The sequence below is a fragment of the Anabrus simplex genome, chromosome 3 (genome assembly GCF_040414725.1).
Source record: "Anabrus simplex isolate iqAnaSimp1 chromosome 3, ASM4041472v1, whole genome shotgun sequence".
NCBI lineage: Eukaryota > Metazoa > Arthropoda > Insecta > Orthoptera > Tettigoniidae > Anabrus > Anabrus simplex.
The window spans coordinates 195,646,674-195,662,264 of NC_090267.1; the positions used below are offsets into that span (position 1 = coordinate 195,646,674).

At 39.4% G+C, this 15,591-nt stretch overlaps 1 protein-coding gene across 1 annotated transcript in view; it reads left to right on the forward strand.

Moving 5' to 3' along the window:
• Positions 1-15,275, forward strand: part of LOC136866730 (trypsin) — a 142,205-nt gene extending 126,930 nt beyond the window's left edge. Inside the window, exon 6 of the mRNA XM_068226825.1 lies at positions 14,659-15,275. Coding sequence (XP_068082926.1) covers positions 14,659-14,960 — 302 coding nt within the window. The 3' untranslated portion in view covers positions 14,961-15,275. The remainder of the gene's footprint in view (positions 1-14,658) is intronic.
• Positions 15,276-15,591: the final 316 nt, after the last annotated feature.

Sequence of the window (15,591 nt, forward strand, 5' to 3'; positions counted from 1 at the left end):
AAACTGAGAAGACTTTTTCTATTTGTGAAACTCACAACATGACTTTTAACCCCGTTTATCAACATACCATTGCCTGCGGTCCATCTCTCAACATTATCGAGGTCACGTTGCAGTTGCTCAGAATCTTGTAAATTATTTATTACTTTATACAGAATAACATCATCCGCAAAAAGCCTTACCTCCGATTCCACTCCTTTACTCATATCATTTATATATATAAGAAAACATAAAGGTCCGATAATACTGCCTTGATGAATTCCCCTCTTAATTATTACAGGGTCAGATAAAGCTTCACCTACTCTAATTCTCTGAGATCTGTTTTCTAGAAATATAGTAACCCATTCAGTCACTCTTTTGTCGAGTCCAATTGCACTCATTTTTGCCAGTAGTCTCCCATGATCCACCCTATCAAATGCTTTAGACAAGTCAATCGCGATACAGTCCATTTGACCTCCATAATCCATGATATCTGCTATATCTTGCTGGAATCCTACAAGTTGAGCTTCAGTGGAATAACCTCTTCTAAAACCGAACTGCCTTCTATCGAACCAGTTATTAATTTCACAAACATGTTTATAATATAATCAGAAAGAATGCATTCCCAAAGCTTACATACAACGCATGTCAAACTTGCTGGCCTGTAATTTTCAGCTTTATGTCTATCACCCTTTCCTTTATACACAGGGGCTACTATAGCTACTCTCCATTCATCTGGTATAGCTCCTCCGACCAAAAAATAATCAAATAAGTACCTCAGATATGGTACTATATCCCAACCCATTGTCTTTAATATACCCCAGCCGCTTTTCTAGTTTTCAACTTTTGTATCTTATTGTAAATGTCATTGTTATCATTTGTAAATTTTAATACTTCATTGGCCTTAGTCTCCTCTTCTATCTCGACATTTTCCTTGTAACCAACAATCTTTACATACTGCTGACTGAATACTTCCGCCTTTTGAAGATCCTCACATACACACTCCCCTTGTTCATTAATTATTCCTGGAATGTCCTTTTTGGAACCTGTTTCTGCCTTAAAATACCTATACATACCCTTCCATTTTTCACTAAAATTTGTATGACTGCCCAATTATGCTTGCCATCACGTTATCCTTAGCTGCCTTCTTTGCTAGATTCAATTTTCTAGTAAGTTCCTTCAATTTCTCCTTACTTCCACAGCCATTTCTAACTATATTTCTTTCCAGTCTGCACCTCCTTCTTAGTCTCTTTATTTCTCTATTATAATAAGGTGGGTCTTTACCATTCCTTACCTCCCTTAAAGGTACAAACCTGTTTTTGCATTCCTCAACAATTTCTTTAAACCCATCTCAGAGTCTGTTTACATTTTTATTTACCGTTTTCCACCGAGTTCCCCTTCAACTTAGTTTGAGGTGACTATGATTTTGTAATCTTTTCTCTTTTCTGTAAAGTGGCAAATTTACCTCCATTCTAGTCACCTCAGTAGCTTGGGATTAGCCTCTGCATCATCGGGCCCAATTAGGGTTTTAAATTTTCTAGGAGTGCAAGTGTATGCCTCCTTTTATTTTGTGTTCGGGCCAGTAATTTAACCTGTTCTTCTTTCCACGAAGGCCCAGTAGTTTGCGGGAAAGAAGTTTGTGTACAAATTGTGTATGTTAGGTTGGGCCTAGAGAGGCCGGAAGGTGTTAGATTTTGCGTAATATTGCCTTGAGTAGGCGGTAAGAAATTGGGAGCGCAGTCTCCTTGGTTAAAGTTGGAGAGCATGTAAGCTCTGTTCTGAGATTGTGAATTTCCTGTAATAGTGAGGGGTGCCTTTGGAAGGCTATAGGTTTGTAACCTTTTGAGCAAAGTGCTCTTGAATTTGGGAGATTTCTGTCCTTGTCTAAATAGTACCACTTTTGCGAAATTGGAAATATGTAAACTAGGGACTTGAAGCCCAAAATTGTTAAATTCCCTATTCTGGGGTTCTCCATTTTAATATCCAAATTTGTCATTGTTATTTCACTAAGTGAAAAGTTGTTAAGTTTGTTTTTTGAAAGGAAGCTATGTTAAAGTTTTAAATACATTTTTGATATCGTAGTTAGACCCATTTAAGCCCACACCTTCTTTCACCTCTTTGCGTTCCACAGGTAACCCCGGAACAGTAAACATAATAAAAATGGGAATGAAATCCAGTGTGATTACAAATACCTCTTATTGTGCTAGCCAAGACGAACATCTCTTCTATGACTGTAGTTAGAGACTTCCTGCCACCTCTGCATTCAACAAAGCAACTTCAAACAATGGATATTTCACAGCGAATGCCTTGCTCCACACGATACCCCCGGCATTCCATCAATAGCAGCTACCGTTACGGAGAAAATGATTAACAACCGAGTGTATCACATATCATATATCAGGATGCTAGAGAATATATAGAAGACCAACCTGACTGGAAATCGACCAACCTTGATGGAAATCCATTTCTAAATCTTTTTTCTCATGTGAATTTTTTCGACAGGAGGATGGAATGCAGGCCACGCTCAGCGGAAATAGCACAAAAGGTGTCGTACTTGGAGCAGATTCCTTATCTGTCTATATAAATAACGTCGTAACGACCGTGTATCTGGACATTGACTTTGACGACATTTTCGTATAGCTGTCCATTTAAGGGGTAATAATGACCACCTTCATACTTTTTTAGGTTTAGTTTCTTGGAAGTCCCAAATTTTACCCCCTCCTCCAAAATATATAGTGGCACAATCTGCTAGACGAACTAGAAAATTGAAATATATTAAAATTATACGTTTTAGCCTGTAACCGACGGAAAACTCCCAAAGATATTTAAATTTTTAACTTTTTATCCACGAAAAATATCGAAGTATGGAGGCAATTTTAATGACGGTGCAGACCTTGGTTTCGAGGTATTTCGTGAACAAACGGTAAGTCCTATAGCAAAACGAATGGTACAATCTCCGTTCAATTTGTAGTGATCTACAACTTTGGTCCTGTGACTTTTTGTAGTCTCTCTCTCTCTCTCTCCCTTATACGTTAGATTTGTTTCTATTTCTCAATTGTAAGTAAATTTTGCACTTTTACCCGCATAATTCATACTTTGAATCACTTATAAGAAAGATAGAATTATCATATTCTACACGAACATTGGCCCAGCGACTAGCCATATGTGAGCCATATGCTATGTTTTTAGCTGTAACATAATTATTCGAAAAGTGAGAAAATCTTACCAAAATTTCGCCCTATTCTGCGTTTCTAACTCAATCTGACCCATGAATAGATGAAATACGAGAAAATATCGTAGAACCAGCCATATGGCCCGCTAAATATGGCGTCTTATGGTAAATCTGTTTGTCGAGATGATGTACCGTTTAGCAGCATTTAACCTGTAAATGAAGGTCTGCAATATTTTAAGCATGCATATACTTTCGTATGTCGATCTATATATATTCACTGATGTCGATTTTTATCGATCTAGAAAGGGTGGGTCTGATACTGTAATCAGTATTCCCCACATCGACGTTGACTGACATTATGAATGAGGCCCTTCTCTAACGCCTGTGTAACTGGCATTAGTAAGGAGGACCTATTACTGTAATGAATAATTCCCTTTTCGATTTGACTTGCAGAGGGCTCCCCTACCCGATTGTGTTTGGCTGTAGGCAAGGGTGCCTGCCATTATAAACAAATGTACCCTTCTAAAATGTGACTGGCATTAGGCATAGTGGCCTGCTATTTTAATGGAAACTCACCAGCTCGGTGTGACTGGCAGTAAGCTGGTTGGCAGTAGGAAAAGGGGCCTGTCATTATAATGATAACAGCACAACTAAATTTCGAATGGCAGTAGGGAAGGTGTCTGCCATTGTAAATAAAAATTCCTCAAGTGTAATCTGTCTGGAGTTAGGCAATGGGGCCTGCCATTATAATGAAAATTCCCAACTCGGTTGTGAATGGCAGTATGCAAGTGGACCTGTCGTTTTCATCGCAACTCCGCAACTTGCACTTTGCATTGGAAACAACGTATGAGGACTTCCCCGTGCTGCTTCTTGGATAACGCTAAGAGACATGCAAATTGCAAAAATCTTATTCACTGCATGTACATTAATTTACTTCGATATCCGTATACAGTGTAGAATACCGTAGCGAAGCACGGGTACATTTGCTAGTATTGTAAATATTCGGCGAAATTTTACAGACGTACTATTTTGGGTCTATGCTGAGGGAAACGGGACAATAGTTTTTTTTTTTTAACTTAACACGGCATGAACTATAGAGCTGACCACGCGATTCGGATTATGTATCTGTGAGTTTGCATGCGGGAGATAGAAGGTTCGAATCCCACCGTCGGCAGTCCTGAAGATGATGTCCCGTGCAGCGGCGGCTCGTGTTGAATTATGTTGATGGTTCTGGTCTGTAATGCCCAGTCAGTTGCAGTAAGTGTAATAGACAAATCAAATTTCGTATTGCATACGGGAAACGTCTTACTCCATGCCCAATAGGCTTTAAAATTCCCAAAAATTTACAAAAGAAGCAGGTAAACATATATCTCAATTTGTAAAACCCCGATTCGGAGGAACTTCGACGATATAAATAACTGACTTGTACAAAAACAACTGTTAAATAGATACGAAATATGAATCATTTTCCCCCTTATTAAAAAATGTTCATGTAGTATCGATGCACTTATATTTACAGAGGATCCGAGACTTGCAAACATCTTTGGGAGCCGCCTTTCTTATTGGTGGGGGATCATCATCTGATAATACTATTGTTCCTGTTTTCACTTTCATAACTACATAACTTTGAAGAATTTACTACCATTCCGGAGAGACATATTCATGTTTACCTGTAGAATGTTCATTCAGTTACTGATGTAATTCATTTTACGGCTTGTCTCATCTTGCCAGTTGCATTACGAAGTGAGACCGAGCTCGATAGCTGCAGTCGCTTAAGTGCGGCCAGTAACCAGTATTCGGGAGATAGCAGGTTCGAACCCCACTGTCGGCAGCCCTGAAAATGGTTTTCCGTGGTTTCCCATTTTCACACCAGGCAAATGCTGGGGCTGTACCTTAATTAAGGCCACGGCCGCTTCCTTCCCACTCCTAGCCTTATCCTGTCCCCTCGTCGCCATAAGACCTATCTGTGTCGGTGCGACTTAAAGCAACTGGCAAAAAAAAAAAAAAAAAAAAAAAAAAAAGAGTGAAAGACTACCTATTAAAACCTTTGTCGAAAGGAGGTTAGTTTAAAGCCTTGAAAAATTGTCAGCCACAGTGTTATCCAATAGCAAGGTGCCAACTCGGAGCAGTGACATTTCAATACAGATCGTCCTTCCACAACCAGCAAGACAAGCTCATCCCAAGGAGGGTGATATCCCAACTGAGGAGAGCGTGTGAGTTACTACCGTGCTTGGGGAGGAAATGTCAACGATTCCAAGAACTAGGACGTCTCAGCGACACAGCTCATCCAATGCACGCGAATAGACCAGACGTGTTGTTAGGCGTGCAATTTATACAGAAACTTTAATGGGCCAGTCCTCGCCAAACATTGGAGAAAGCTCTATTAAGTGTGCTCTCATGTTTTCAACCTAATGAGCTTTCGTTCACGGATCCAAGCAAGGTTGCCAGATCACCAGTAATTGAATGCGTATTGATCATTGGCTCGGTAACAACACACAATATGAAGGACAGGAGCGCTCATCGCTGTATATCTTTCATTCTGGTGGTCCTGCAGCTCTTCAAATCGGATTATGAAGCCGCGCCTGGTCTTGTGGTTTCTCATTTCACACCAGGCAAATGCCGCGGCTGAACCTTAGTTAAAGCTAAGGCCACTTCCTTCCTAGTCCTAGCCCTTCCCTATCCTATCGTCATCGAAAGACCTGACTCCGTAGGACGTAAAAAATTAGCAATAATAATAATAATAATAATAATAATAATAATAATAATAATAATAATAATAATAACTACTGCGTACACACATTTTAACTTGACACCATTTAGGTTATCTGCATGTCAATTTCAACGTACCGCACTCGATAGCTGCAGTCGCTTAAGTGCGGCCAGTATCCAGTAATCGGCAGAGAGTGGGTTCGAACCCCACTGTCGGCAACCCTGAAGATGGTTTTCTGTGGTTTCCCATTTTCACACCAGGCAAATGCCGGTTCTGTACCTTAATTAAGGCCACGGCCACTTCCTTCCACTTCCTAGGCATTTCCTATCCCATCGTCGCCATAAGACATATCTGTGTCGGTGCGACGTAAAGCAAATAGCAATTTCAACGTTCCGTTCTACTCCAGCAAATAGTTGAGAAATCTAGCGGCGAAACCAGTAATAAATGAACGGGTATGCAGAACGCATGTAAACTCATGTTATTCTTTGAAAAGGTAAAATCTCTTTTGTTTCAATTTTCTGCGGCGTATGAGCGCCACGCGATTGAGTACAGACATCACCAACATTTTTTTCTAATTTCTGTATTTACATGAAGTAAGTAATAATCACTTTACGTTTTTCAAACGTATTCAGTTAAGTAAACACATGGTAAATTATACAACAAAAATTGCAGACATATTCATGTCATGTCTAATATCTAAAGTCAGTATCGGTACAACTAATAAAAAGCACAAGTATCGTAGACACTTCAAGTATTAAAACACTTATTCACCTCTAAATACTGTGTCCATGTATTACCAAAATCTGGTATTGCTCCGACTAAACTCGTAACCTCAGGCGTGTGAGGTTCACACTAACTTGCGAATGTGTGCATATGACACTTTTGGGAAACATACACTTCAACAGACTGACAAGGAAACTAGGGTGAAGCTATCCTATAAATGATGGGCAACAATTGAGTCAAATAATAATTTATTCCAAATAGACAAACCGACACAAATAAAGACAAACTGACACACATTTTGCACCTCAATGCTTATACACTCTTATCCTGCTGTAGTGTTATATTACTTTGTGGAGGATGAGTAACCTTACTGAATTTCTACGCCCAACATTGCAGTGGGTTCCTAACATAACTTGCGTAGACGTCTAGGGGGAAAATTAGGTCTAATTAATTATCCCTCTGATTTCTGAGTGAATTCGCGTTATCTTAACACACACACACACACACACACACACACACACACACACACACACACACACACACACAAACTCAAAATAATCCCAAATGCCTGGATATATAACAATCAATCAATCAATCAATCAATCAATCAATCAATCAATCAATCAATCAATACTGATCTGCATTTAGGGCAGTCGCCCAGGTGGCAGATTCCCTACCTGTTGTTTTCCTAGCCTTTTCCTAAACGATTTTAAAGAAATTGGAAATTTATTAAACGTCTCCCTTGGTAAGTTATTCCAATCCCTAACTCCCCTTCCTATAAATGAATATTGTGATCTTTCCTACTTTTATAAACGCCACTCAAACTTATTCGTCTACTAATATCATTCCACGCCATCTCTCCGCTGACAGCTCGGAACATATCACTTAGTCGAGCAGCTCTTCTTCTTTCTCTCCGTTCTTCCCAACCCAGACTTTGCAACATTTTTGTAACGCTACTCTTTTGTCGGAAATCGCCCAGAACAAATCGAGTGCAAACCCCCACTCCTCTTTCCCTATATCTGTCTCACCCGTTCGGCCTGCCTCCATCTTCCTCACCTTCCCCGCTGTTTCTCCCCTCACTCCGAGATGTTTACGAGCGGTGAGCCGAGACACTCAATTGCATGGGACAAGGTTACCGGTGTTAAACATCTCTTCCTTCAATTTGGTTTGAGCAGACAATTATTTATCTTCGCTAGCTCTTCTTTTCCTTTTTCTTTGCAATTATACCAGCCGACCTGACAGCAATTCTGAGAGCGTTCTTTAAATTACGATCAGAAATACTCGCGCGCAATCTAGTTTTCGTACAAGTTAAAACAGAAAATAAACCTTTCACATATTAATGTTGAACCAAACATAGACAATTTGTGGTAGAATTCGAGCAAAGTCTTTCTATTGAAAAATATATCATTTTGATGATCACGTAATTATTGTCCCTCAGATTAAGCATTTGGCTTTATCGTCACGACTGATAAAAAACAAATAGGAAAGTTCCCAGTTCGATTGAAATGGACTTTCGGAAATCTTTGCTTCCTGCGAAACAGGTTGTTCCATTGTTAGGTTGTTGTCTTGCGCTTATCTATTTCACCGATAAACAAGCCGTCTATCACCGAACGCTTCGTCGCTATCAGCGCACTACACCATTTCTAGCTGACCAAAAAGTAAAATACCGTTGCCCTGACGACTCAGATAAAATAAAAATTAGTGCACATAAAATGCGCGACAAAGCCTAAAGAGGGATTAAGAAGTTTAGATAAAAACCAACTAATGTGAGAGTCACAAAGAGAGAAACATAAAACCAATAACCTTCCTCTAACACGGTAAATGGTATGGGATTTTCCGGGCATGTGCACGACACACATACTCAAAGCCAGAAATAAATGGAAAGGTGCTTTAAAATAAACCAAACACATGAACTAGACACCAGCTCACAATCTAGGGGCAGTACATAGAGTGAAATGGCCCACATATCACTTCGTAGACACCAATATCATTTAAAGATATCCACATAATCAAGTAAATTCGCTGTAACCGCCGTCACCACAATACCTCCCACCGGACAAAATTGTCTCCAGCAAACAGTTTCACGTAGCAGGAAGCCACTAATAAATGAACTAAGCCATAAAGACAAAGACGGGCTCGAAGCTCTAGTACAAAGTTCCTCAGTGTAAAGAAAAATATTTAACACCACACAAGGCTACACTACTAAACCGTATGCTAATTGTTAAGGAAGCGAATAAAAAATGAGCGCAACAGCGATGCAATAAAATATACACCCGAAAATAATCAGCTCGGAATAAATCCCTATATCAATTATATGGAACGTATCAAACAGTATTATGAGACGACACGATAACCAAAACACGAACTGTGTCGGTGTACAAATAATAGTATAAAGGCAAAACGGAAATGTAACACAACCTACGACATTACCAAAACATAAGAAGATCAAAAGTTAGGATGTCCGCGACATCTCCATTCCATAAAAGCGTTTCAAAACGCGAAAATATTTCAAAATTAAATCAGATGGTCATCCTTCCAATGAAGAACTCCATCTATATAAATAAAGTTGTAGGGGAACCGATGTCCGTAATTTCGTTCATTTTGCTAATTTTTCAGATATTTATCAGTTTTAGGTCAACTCAAGACCGCATCAGTGGTTTTTAGCTTCCGTGTCTGTTCCGTCATCACGGCGAAACGGATGGATAGACCTCGACCAAACTTCATATTTCGAGAATACTCATCCAAGAGCAGGTTTTGATATCATATGACTTTAAAATAATTGAACAGACTGGGGGTTTAGAGGAAGATGAAAAGAGTTGTTAGATATTTTCTCATACACTATTGTAACCGTCCAGGCTTCTCCATCCCTACTAATTTAATATAATATAATTTTACGCGATATCATTTGATATCAAGTTTATCCGCCATCGGTAATTATTTGTAATAACATATTTATTCAACGTCAATCATTTGTAATGAAGGCATTTTGGAATCATATTGTATATATAATAACATCGTTTTAGTATTTAAATTATTATATTATGTAGGATAAGAATTCATTATGTTGTAAATACGGTCAATATGTTGAGACATAGTTGTTTTCATTTCATCTCATGTTTGTGTATACGGAGGGTTATTCTTGAAGCTTGGGGTTTTGCGTGAGTCATGGGTTTATTTTATGACCAAGGCTAGTAAACAGCGACACGTGCGCGAGGCTTGCAAGCTGGTCAGCTATATCATCGCCACGCCTTCTGGACTTGTCGAGGAAGAAGAGTAGGGGAGTTGATGCTTCGATCTATCGAATCAGATACTTCGTTGTATATGAGTTTTGAGATTGAACTGTTACCAAGAGTGGGGGTGAGCCCGGATATATACTGATTCTCAACACGAGAACGGGACCTTACAGCCTTAGGACCTTACAACCTTACAACCTAACTACGTGAACTCCATCACTACTACTTCTACTGTGAACATCTACTTTGAACGACGTGATTTGATTTTTTGAAACAGTGCGTGGTCGCTCCGCGACATAGTTATTTTTGTACAATGTGTTATCGCTTCGATACAGTACTTAGATGCGGTAATGTTATCGGATCTGCGTGAAACGAAACAAGCTTACGGCTTGTGTTATTTTCAGTAAATATTCTGGACGAAGAACTATGTTTAGTTCAAGTCCATGGAATTTTGGTACAAGTCTGTACCGTATAAATAGTATAGCTCAGTTGAATTGAGATTTCTACTAATATGGAAAAATTCATATTTCTGAATTTTCTCCTCATACGATCAACACTGATCAGTTTTTACAAGTATAGGGCCAATGTCTAATTTAAAGACTAGGCAAGTAGGGAGTGTTAGTCCAGATAGCCCGCACCACATCAGAGAAGGAAGGAAGGATGTCCATGGAAGTCTACATCGAGAAGGAGAGAACGAGTAACCACGGAAACCAGATGACTTCAACGGAAGTTGCAATTGGTGAGCTTCAGTTAGATAAAGCAAGCAATAGTAAATTCAGTAAATTCTAAATCCCTCCACGCTTTAAGGAAACTTTTCCGATTCATCTCATTTTTTTGTATAATAAATTCATTTGTATTTTATATTGCGTTAATTTTCTTTCTTAAGCGATACTTAATGGTTAATTATTTAAAATCCTACCCCTGTGATTTAAGTATAAGTCTCTATGCTAGTAAATATAAATTTTGTTTTACAGTTTTATTTAAAACTGTAACCATGGCGCCCAAACATTACATAGAGAAATGGGGAACCATGGAATGTTAATTGTTTCTATTTGCGTGGCAATTTGCGGGCAAACCACAAATAGTTTATTTAATATTCATGTGTCCCAAGATAATAACTTTCATCTCCTCAAGTGTTTTGACGAGGAGGGAACAGTTACACTATTGATATTCTGTAAAATATGTAGACTGTAAATGAAACGTCCGTTCATTTTAAATATTTTTTGTTGCCTGCATAATTTCACTTACTCTTTAAATTACGGAGAAAATTATTATTTCCTGCGTATGTCACGCAGTGCATTGAGTGACTCACACCCTCGCAGACCGACAATGATTACTATGGCAACGTCCCTGGCTGCTTGCCAGCAGGGAAATAAAGTAATGCCTTATGCCTTTGCTGGCAGGACCTAGTGTTTACAGTGCACTATGTCTTCTGGTATAGGCTAGAGCAATTTTGTTACTTTCATAGATCTGTCTCTGTCTTATCCTTGGCTTTGACAATATGAAAGTGACTGAGGTATGAGCGATGCTAGTAATGCCAATCCTTATGCAGCCAGTCCCTGCTATGAATGGTGTGAAAATGTTGCTCATAGGGTCGGTTGGTGTATGCATTTTAGTGGGCTTGGCAGACTGATATGTAATAGCAACTCTGGCTCGGTGAGGAAAGCAATGTGAAACTACCTCACTCCTTATTTCCCTAGTACGCCTCTTCAGTGATGCCTAGGCCATCTATGACAGCTGATGGCAGAGCTGTTGAGGATCCCACCAGCGGAATCGCTGACGGATTAAACATACGTACATACATATTCGTCATCATTCCCGTAAAATCGTGGTTGATTGTTGAGTATGAGGCGAGAGAGACGTCCTGCAGCCATTCTATGGGATATTTGTGGAATACCGTTGGAGGTTACTATCGCCTTCGAATAGTACTAAGCTTAGATCTTAATATCTCAACAGTACCATGGAGTATAGCCCATTATTTCATACCGTAAGGTGTTTTCTGGCATTTGCTTTAAGGTTTATTATTTTTCTCTTCTCTTCTAATTCCGTTTATCTGTTTCAGTTTCTTCCCTCTGCCTTGCCTCATTGGCCTTCAGTAATAACACCACAAGTCATCATCTTGTCTGATTACCAAAGAATCCCTGCGCCTAAATTTCTCCTCTGTTACCGCTTTCTTAAATCCGTAACTCATTCCACCAGAATTTAGTGAGGGCTATTTCATTTTTCTAATAGATCTACATAATATTTACATATTTGTCCTATCTAGCTGTTCTCAGTTATTATCCTATATTCAGTCAATGCCAACTATCTTAACTGTATTATATTCTTCCTTAATTTCGCCGTATGTATGCGAGTGCTAGTTCCGAAACCTGGACTCTCTTTCCTTTGAGTGATACTATGCACTATGCAGCTTTCATCCGCAGTCTATCAGTTCGCCGAGAAGTCACATAACGTACCGATAACTGGAACTCATTTAGTGTCAGTAGGTAGGTTATGACACTTATCAGAGATTGTGCCTATTTCTATGGAAACCAGAAATCGAGCTGTGTGTGGAAAATCTTCGTTCAAAACCTAAAAACATCAGTCCACGTCTAGGGCGTCTGAGAAGGCTTCTTATCGTGAGGCCGGTTTGAACGTTCTCAGTATTAGGAAGACGTTTGGGGAACGATGCTGATAGCAGGCCAGGTTCAGCTCGCAGAGAGAACGTCATTGAAAATCTGGGGCTTCTGAGACCGATTTTAATAATGTTGCTTTACATCCTAAGATTTCCGAAGGCATCGAGGAGCCGGTCACTTTGTGCCGCAAGAGGTCATTTATGTACAGGTAAATCTAGTGACACGAGCTTTGCCGATTTCCAAGTTCCCTATAACGACATCTCTTAACATACCATAGAACTGAGGCAGGATCAAACCCAAGACTGCTTTTGAAATTTGGGGCTCAGCTTAAAACCTCCTTTCACCCAGTGGGGTATATTTTCTAATGCTATGACCTATAATTTTCATGGGCATAATCATTTCCTGAAAGTCCTATTTTTACCTCCCCCAAATCAAGGTGTCGGGCATAATTTGCCAGACCAGCTAGAAAATTGAAATTTTGCAAAATTGTTGATTTTAGACTGTAACCGACGGGAAAATTACAAGAGGTTAAAATGTGTAACTTTTGGTCTCGAAAAATATCGAAATATGGAGACAATTTTAATGACGGTGTAAACTTTCGTTTCGGGGTAATTGGTGGTTAAACTGTATGTCGTATCATAAAACAAGTAGTACTATTGTGGCTCAATTTGGAGAGATCTACAAATTTGGTCCCATGCCGTATCGAGAACCATCGCCCTGCCTATGATAGTTGAGTCTCTCACGCCAAGCTTTACAGATTACCGGCTCGCTCCAGAGTGACGCGGAGAAAACCGCAGAAGCGCCCACTTCGAACTCGTGCACAAAGCTCCATTCGGGGCTGCAAAGGCTTCCGTCGACTGCCGCCAGGTGACAGCATGGTACAGTGCAGAGCCATACAATAATGGACAACCAATATTCTGGCAAATATAAACAGGATGAAGACACATACTAACGTTCATGGGCAATAATGAATTTAACAGTTCAGTGCTGGAAGTCTCGTAACTAGCGAGGTACACACACCCAATGAAAACGTATTGCTGATCTATAATAACGCCACACCGTTTCGTGTTGTTTCATTCAGATTGTCGCCTGTGAGTCTGGAGAAAACATGGGGATCTATTTTATCCAACAGCTATTCAATCTACCGTTGCTTCTCAGATAAATCTGTTATGGTGTGAGTGGTGGTGATGGTGATTATTGGTTTAATAGGAAGTACAACTAGGCAACCATCCTCTATATAACACTAATCATAGAGAAAAAGATGGAAGGGGTCCGACACTTCGAAAAATGAAGGTATCGGCCAAAGGAAGGCAAGGGCCACGAAGGGCATGAAAATTAAAGATTCCCTAGGCCTCCATACGTAATACCGTCGGGGTCTGAAAAGAACATGAGTTGGCCAAGGGAGGTCGGATAGGAGAGATGATAGTGAGGAGCCTGGCACAAGTAAGTGGAAGCAATGCTAGGACTCAGCTGAGGGCCCCGTGGTTGCCAACCCACGCTCCAAAGTTCAGAGCCCCTGAGGCCCCTTTTAGTCGCCTCTTACGACAGGCAGGAGATACCGTGGGTGTTATTCTACCGCCCCCACCCACAGGGTGATGTTATGGTATGAGCAGAAGTACTGTAAGTTTTGACAGGAATATCAATCTCCTGGTTATTTGTAAAGGATTCTTATCTACTCGACGGCACAGTGACAAGATCGCAGGGCTATATGGGATTCCTCACATGAAGGAACTTGGAGACAAAGCAGTATTCATACATACTAATGCTAGAACGCATGATGGATTGCTGCAAGATAAGATTTGATACAAGGTTTTCTTTAGTTTCCTATAATCTAATAATTACATTCACACAACTTAACATACTTCAGCTCTTCATACTTACATAATTTAGCCTTTCTTATTATATTACAGCATACGGTATCAATTTTTAATTCGAGTCCAATCGATGTTTGTCACAATCGATAGATCAAAAGTAAGGGTAGGAAGAGAATGTCGTCTGGCAAATCACGTTATGTGACGTCCAAAGGTACTGAACGTTACTGTACTTAAGTTGCATTTACGATTACGATTAAGACTGATCATCCACCCAATTTACTTAGGCTCCTTAATGTTGTTATACTCCTTGTCTTGTCAAAAGTGAAGAACTACACTTGGTTTGGAAAACATACTTCGAGGAGTTATCACTGTACTTGCAATGAAATACATTAAGGAGTATTTCTTTTTGTTTCAGGGATTGTTTCCTTCGGGTACGGCTGTGGAGTACGTAATATACCAGGACTCTATACGCGTGTAACGTCATATCTCAACTGGATAAATGAACATATTAAAACACGCAGTGCTGAAAAGAAGCCCAGTAACACAGCAACGAACCAGATCATTGAAAGACCCGTTAATAGACCAAGTTTTCAATACCAAAGGCCAGGGCAAGCATCAAGCATCTATTTCCAAAATTATCCGTATTATTTGAACGGAAATGACCTGTACTATGGACCATACGCTCCCGGATGGGGTGCGTGGTCGTACCGCCACTGACTTGGGATGTGCAGTGATGGCAGTGTGTGCTTCGCAAGAATGATTCACAACGTCGGAAAGCCTGCGCAAGCGGACTAACATTTTATGAAAACACAGAAACATTAAGTTCATGTGCATGATAAGTTTATTTCTAACCAATAATACACATATTAGGTGTAATGTAGAAGCATTTTGCCAAGAGTTGAGAAATTTTCAAATAATGAAAATATACAGCTAATTTCTGAGAGATGAAGAAACTACACTTTAATTTAATATACATAGAACTCTTCTTAATTTATACTCTAACACCGTAATTAAAGGCTTTAAAATATCATAGCATTGTATATTCATTTAAATCTTAGAGACAACAGCTGTTTCCTAATGAGTTATCCTCATCTTCGTCATATTCCTGAAAAGAGAAGCTAATAAGAACTCACTGTATTTAGAAAGCTCACAATGATAAATATGCTAATTATCTATCGTCATAAAACTGATTACGTCTGAAGGTTCTTCGTGTCTTTATGCTGAGTAATGTTTTAAAACACAGATCCATATTGGTAAAATATGGTCTATTGAGTATTTCAAAATTTTTGTTTACTTTCACCGAGTGTTTGTCAAAATTACTGAATACAAGAATATTAAAATGTTCATA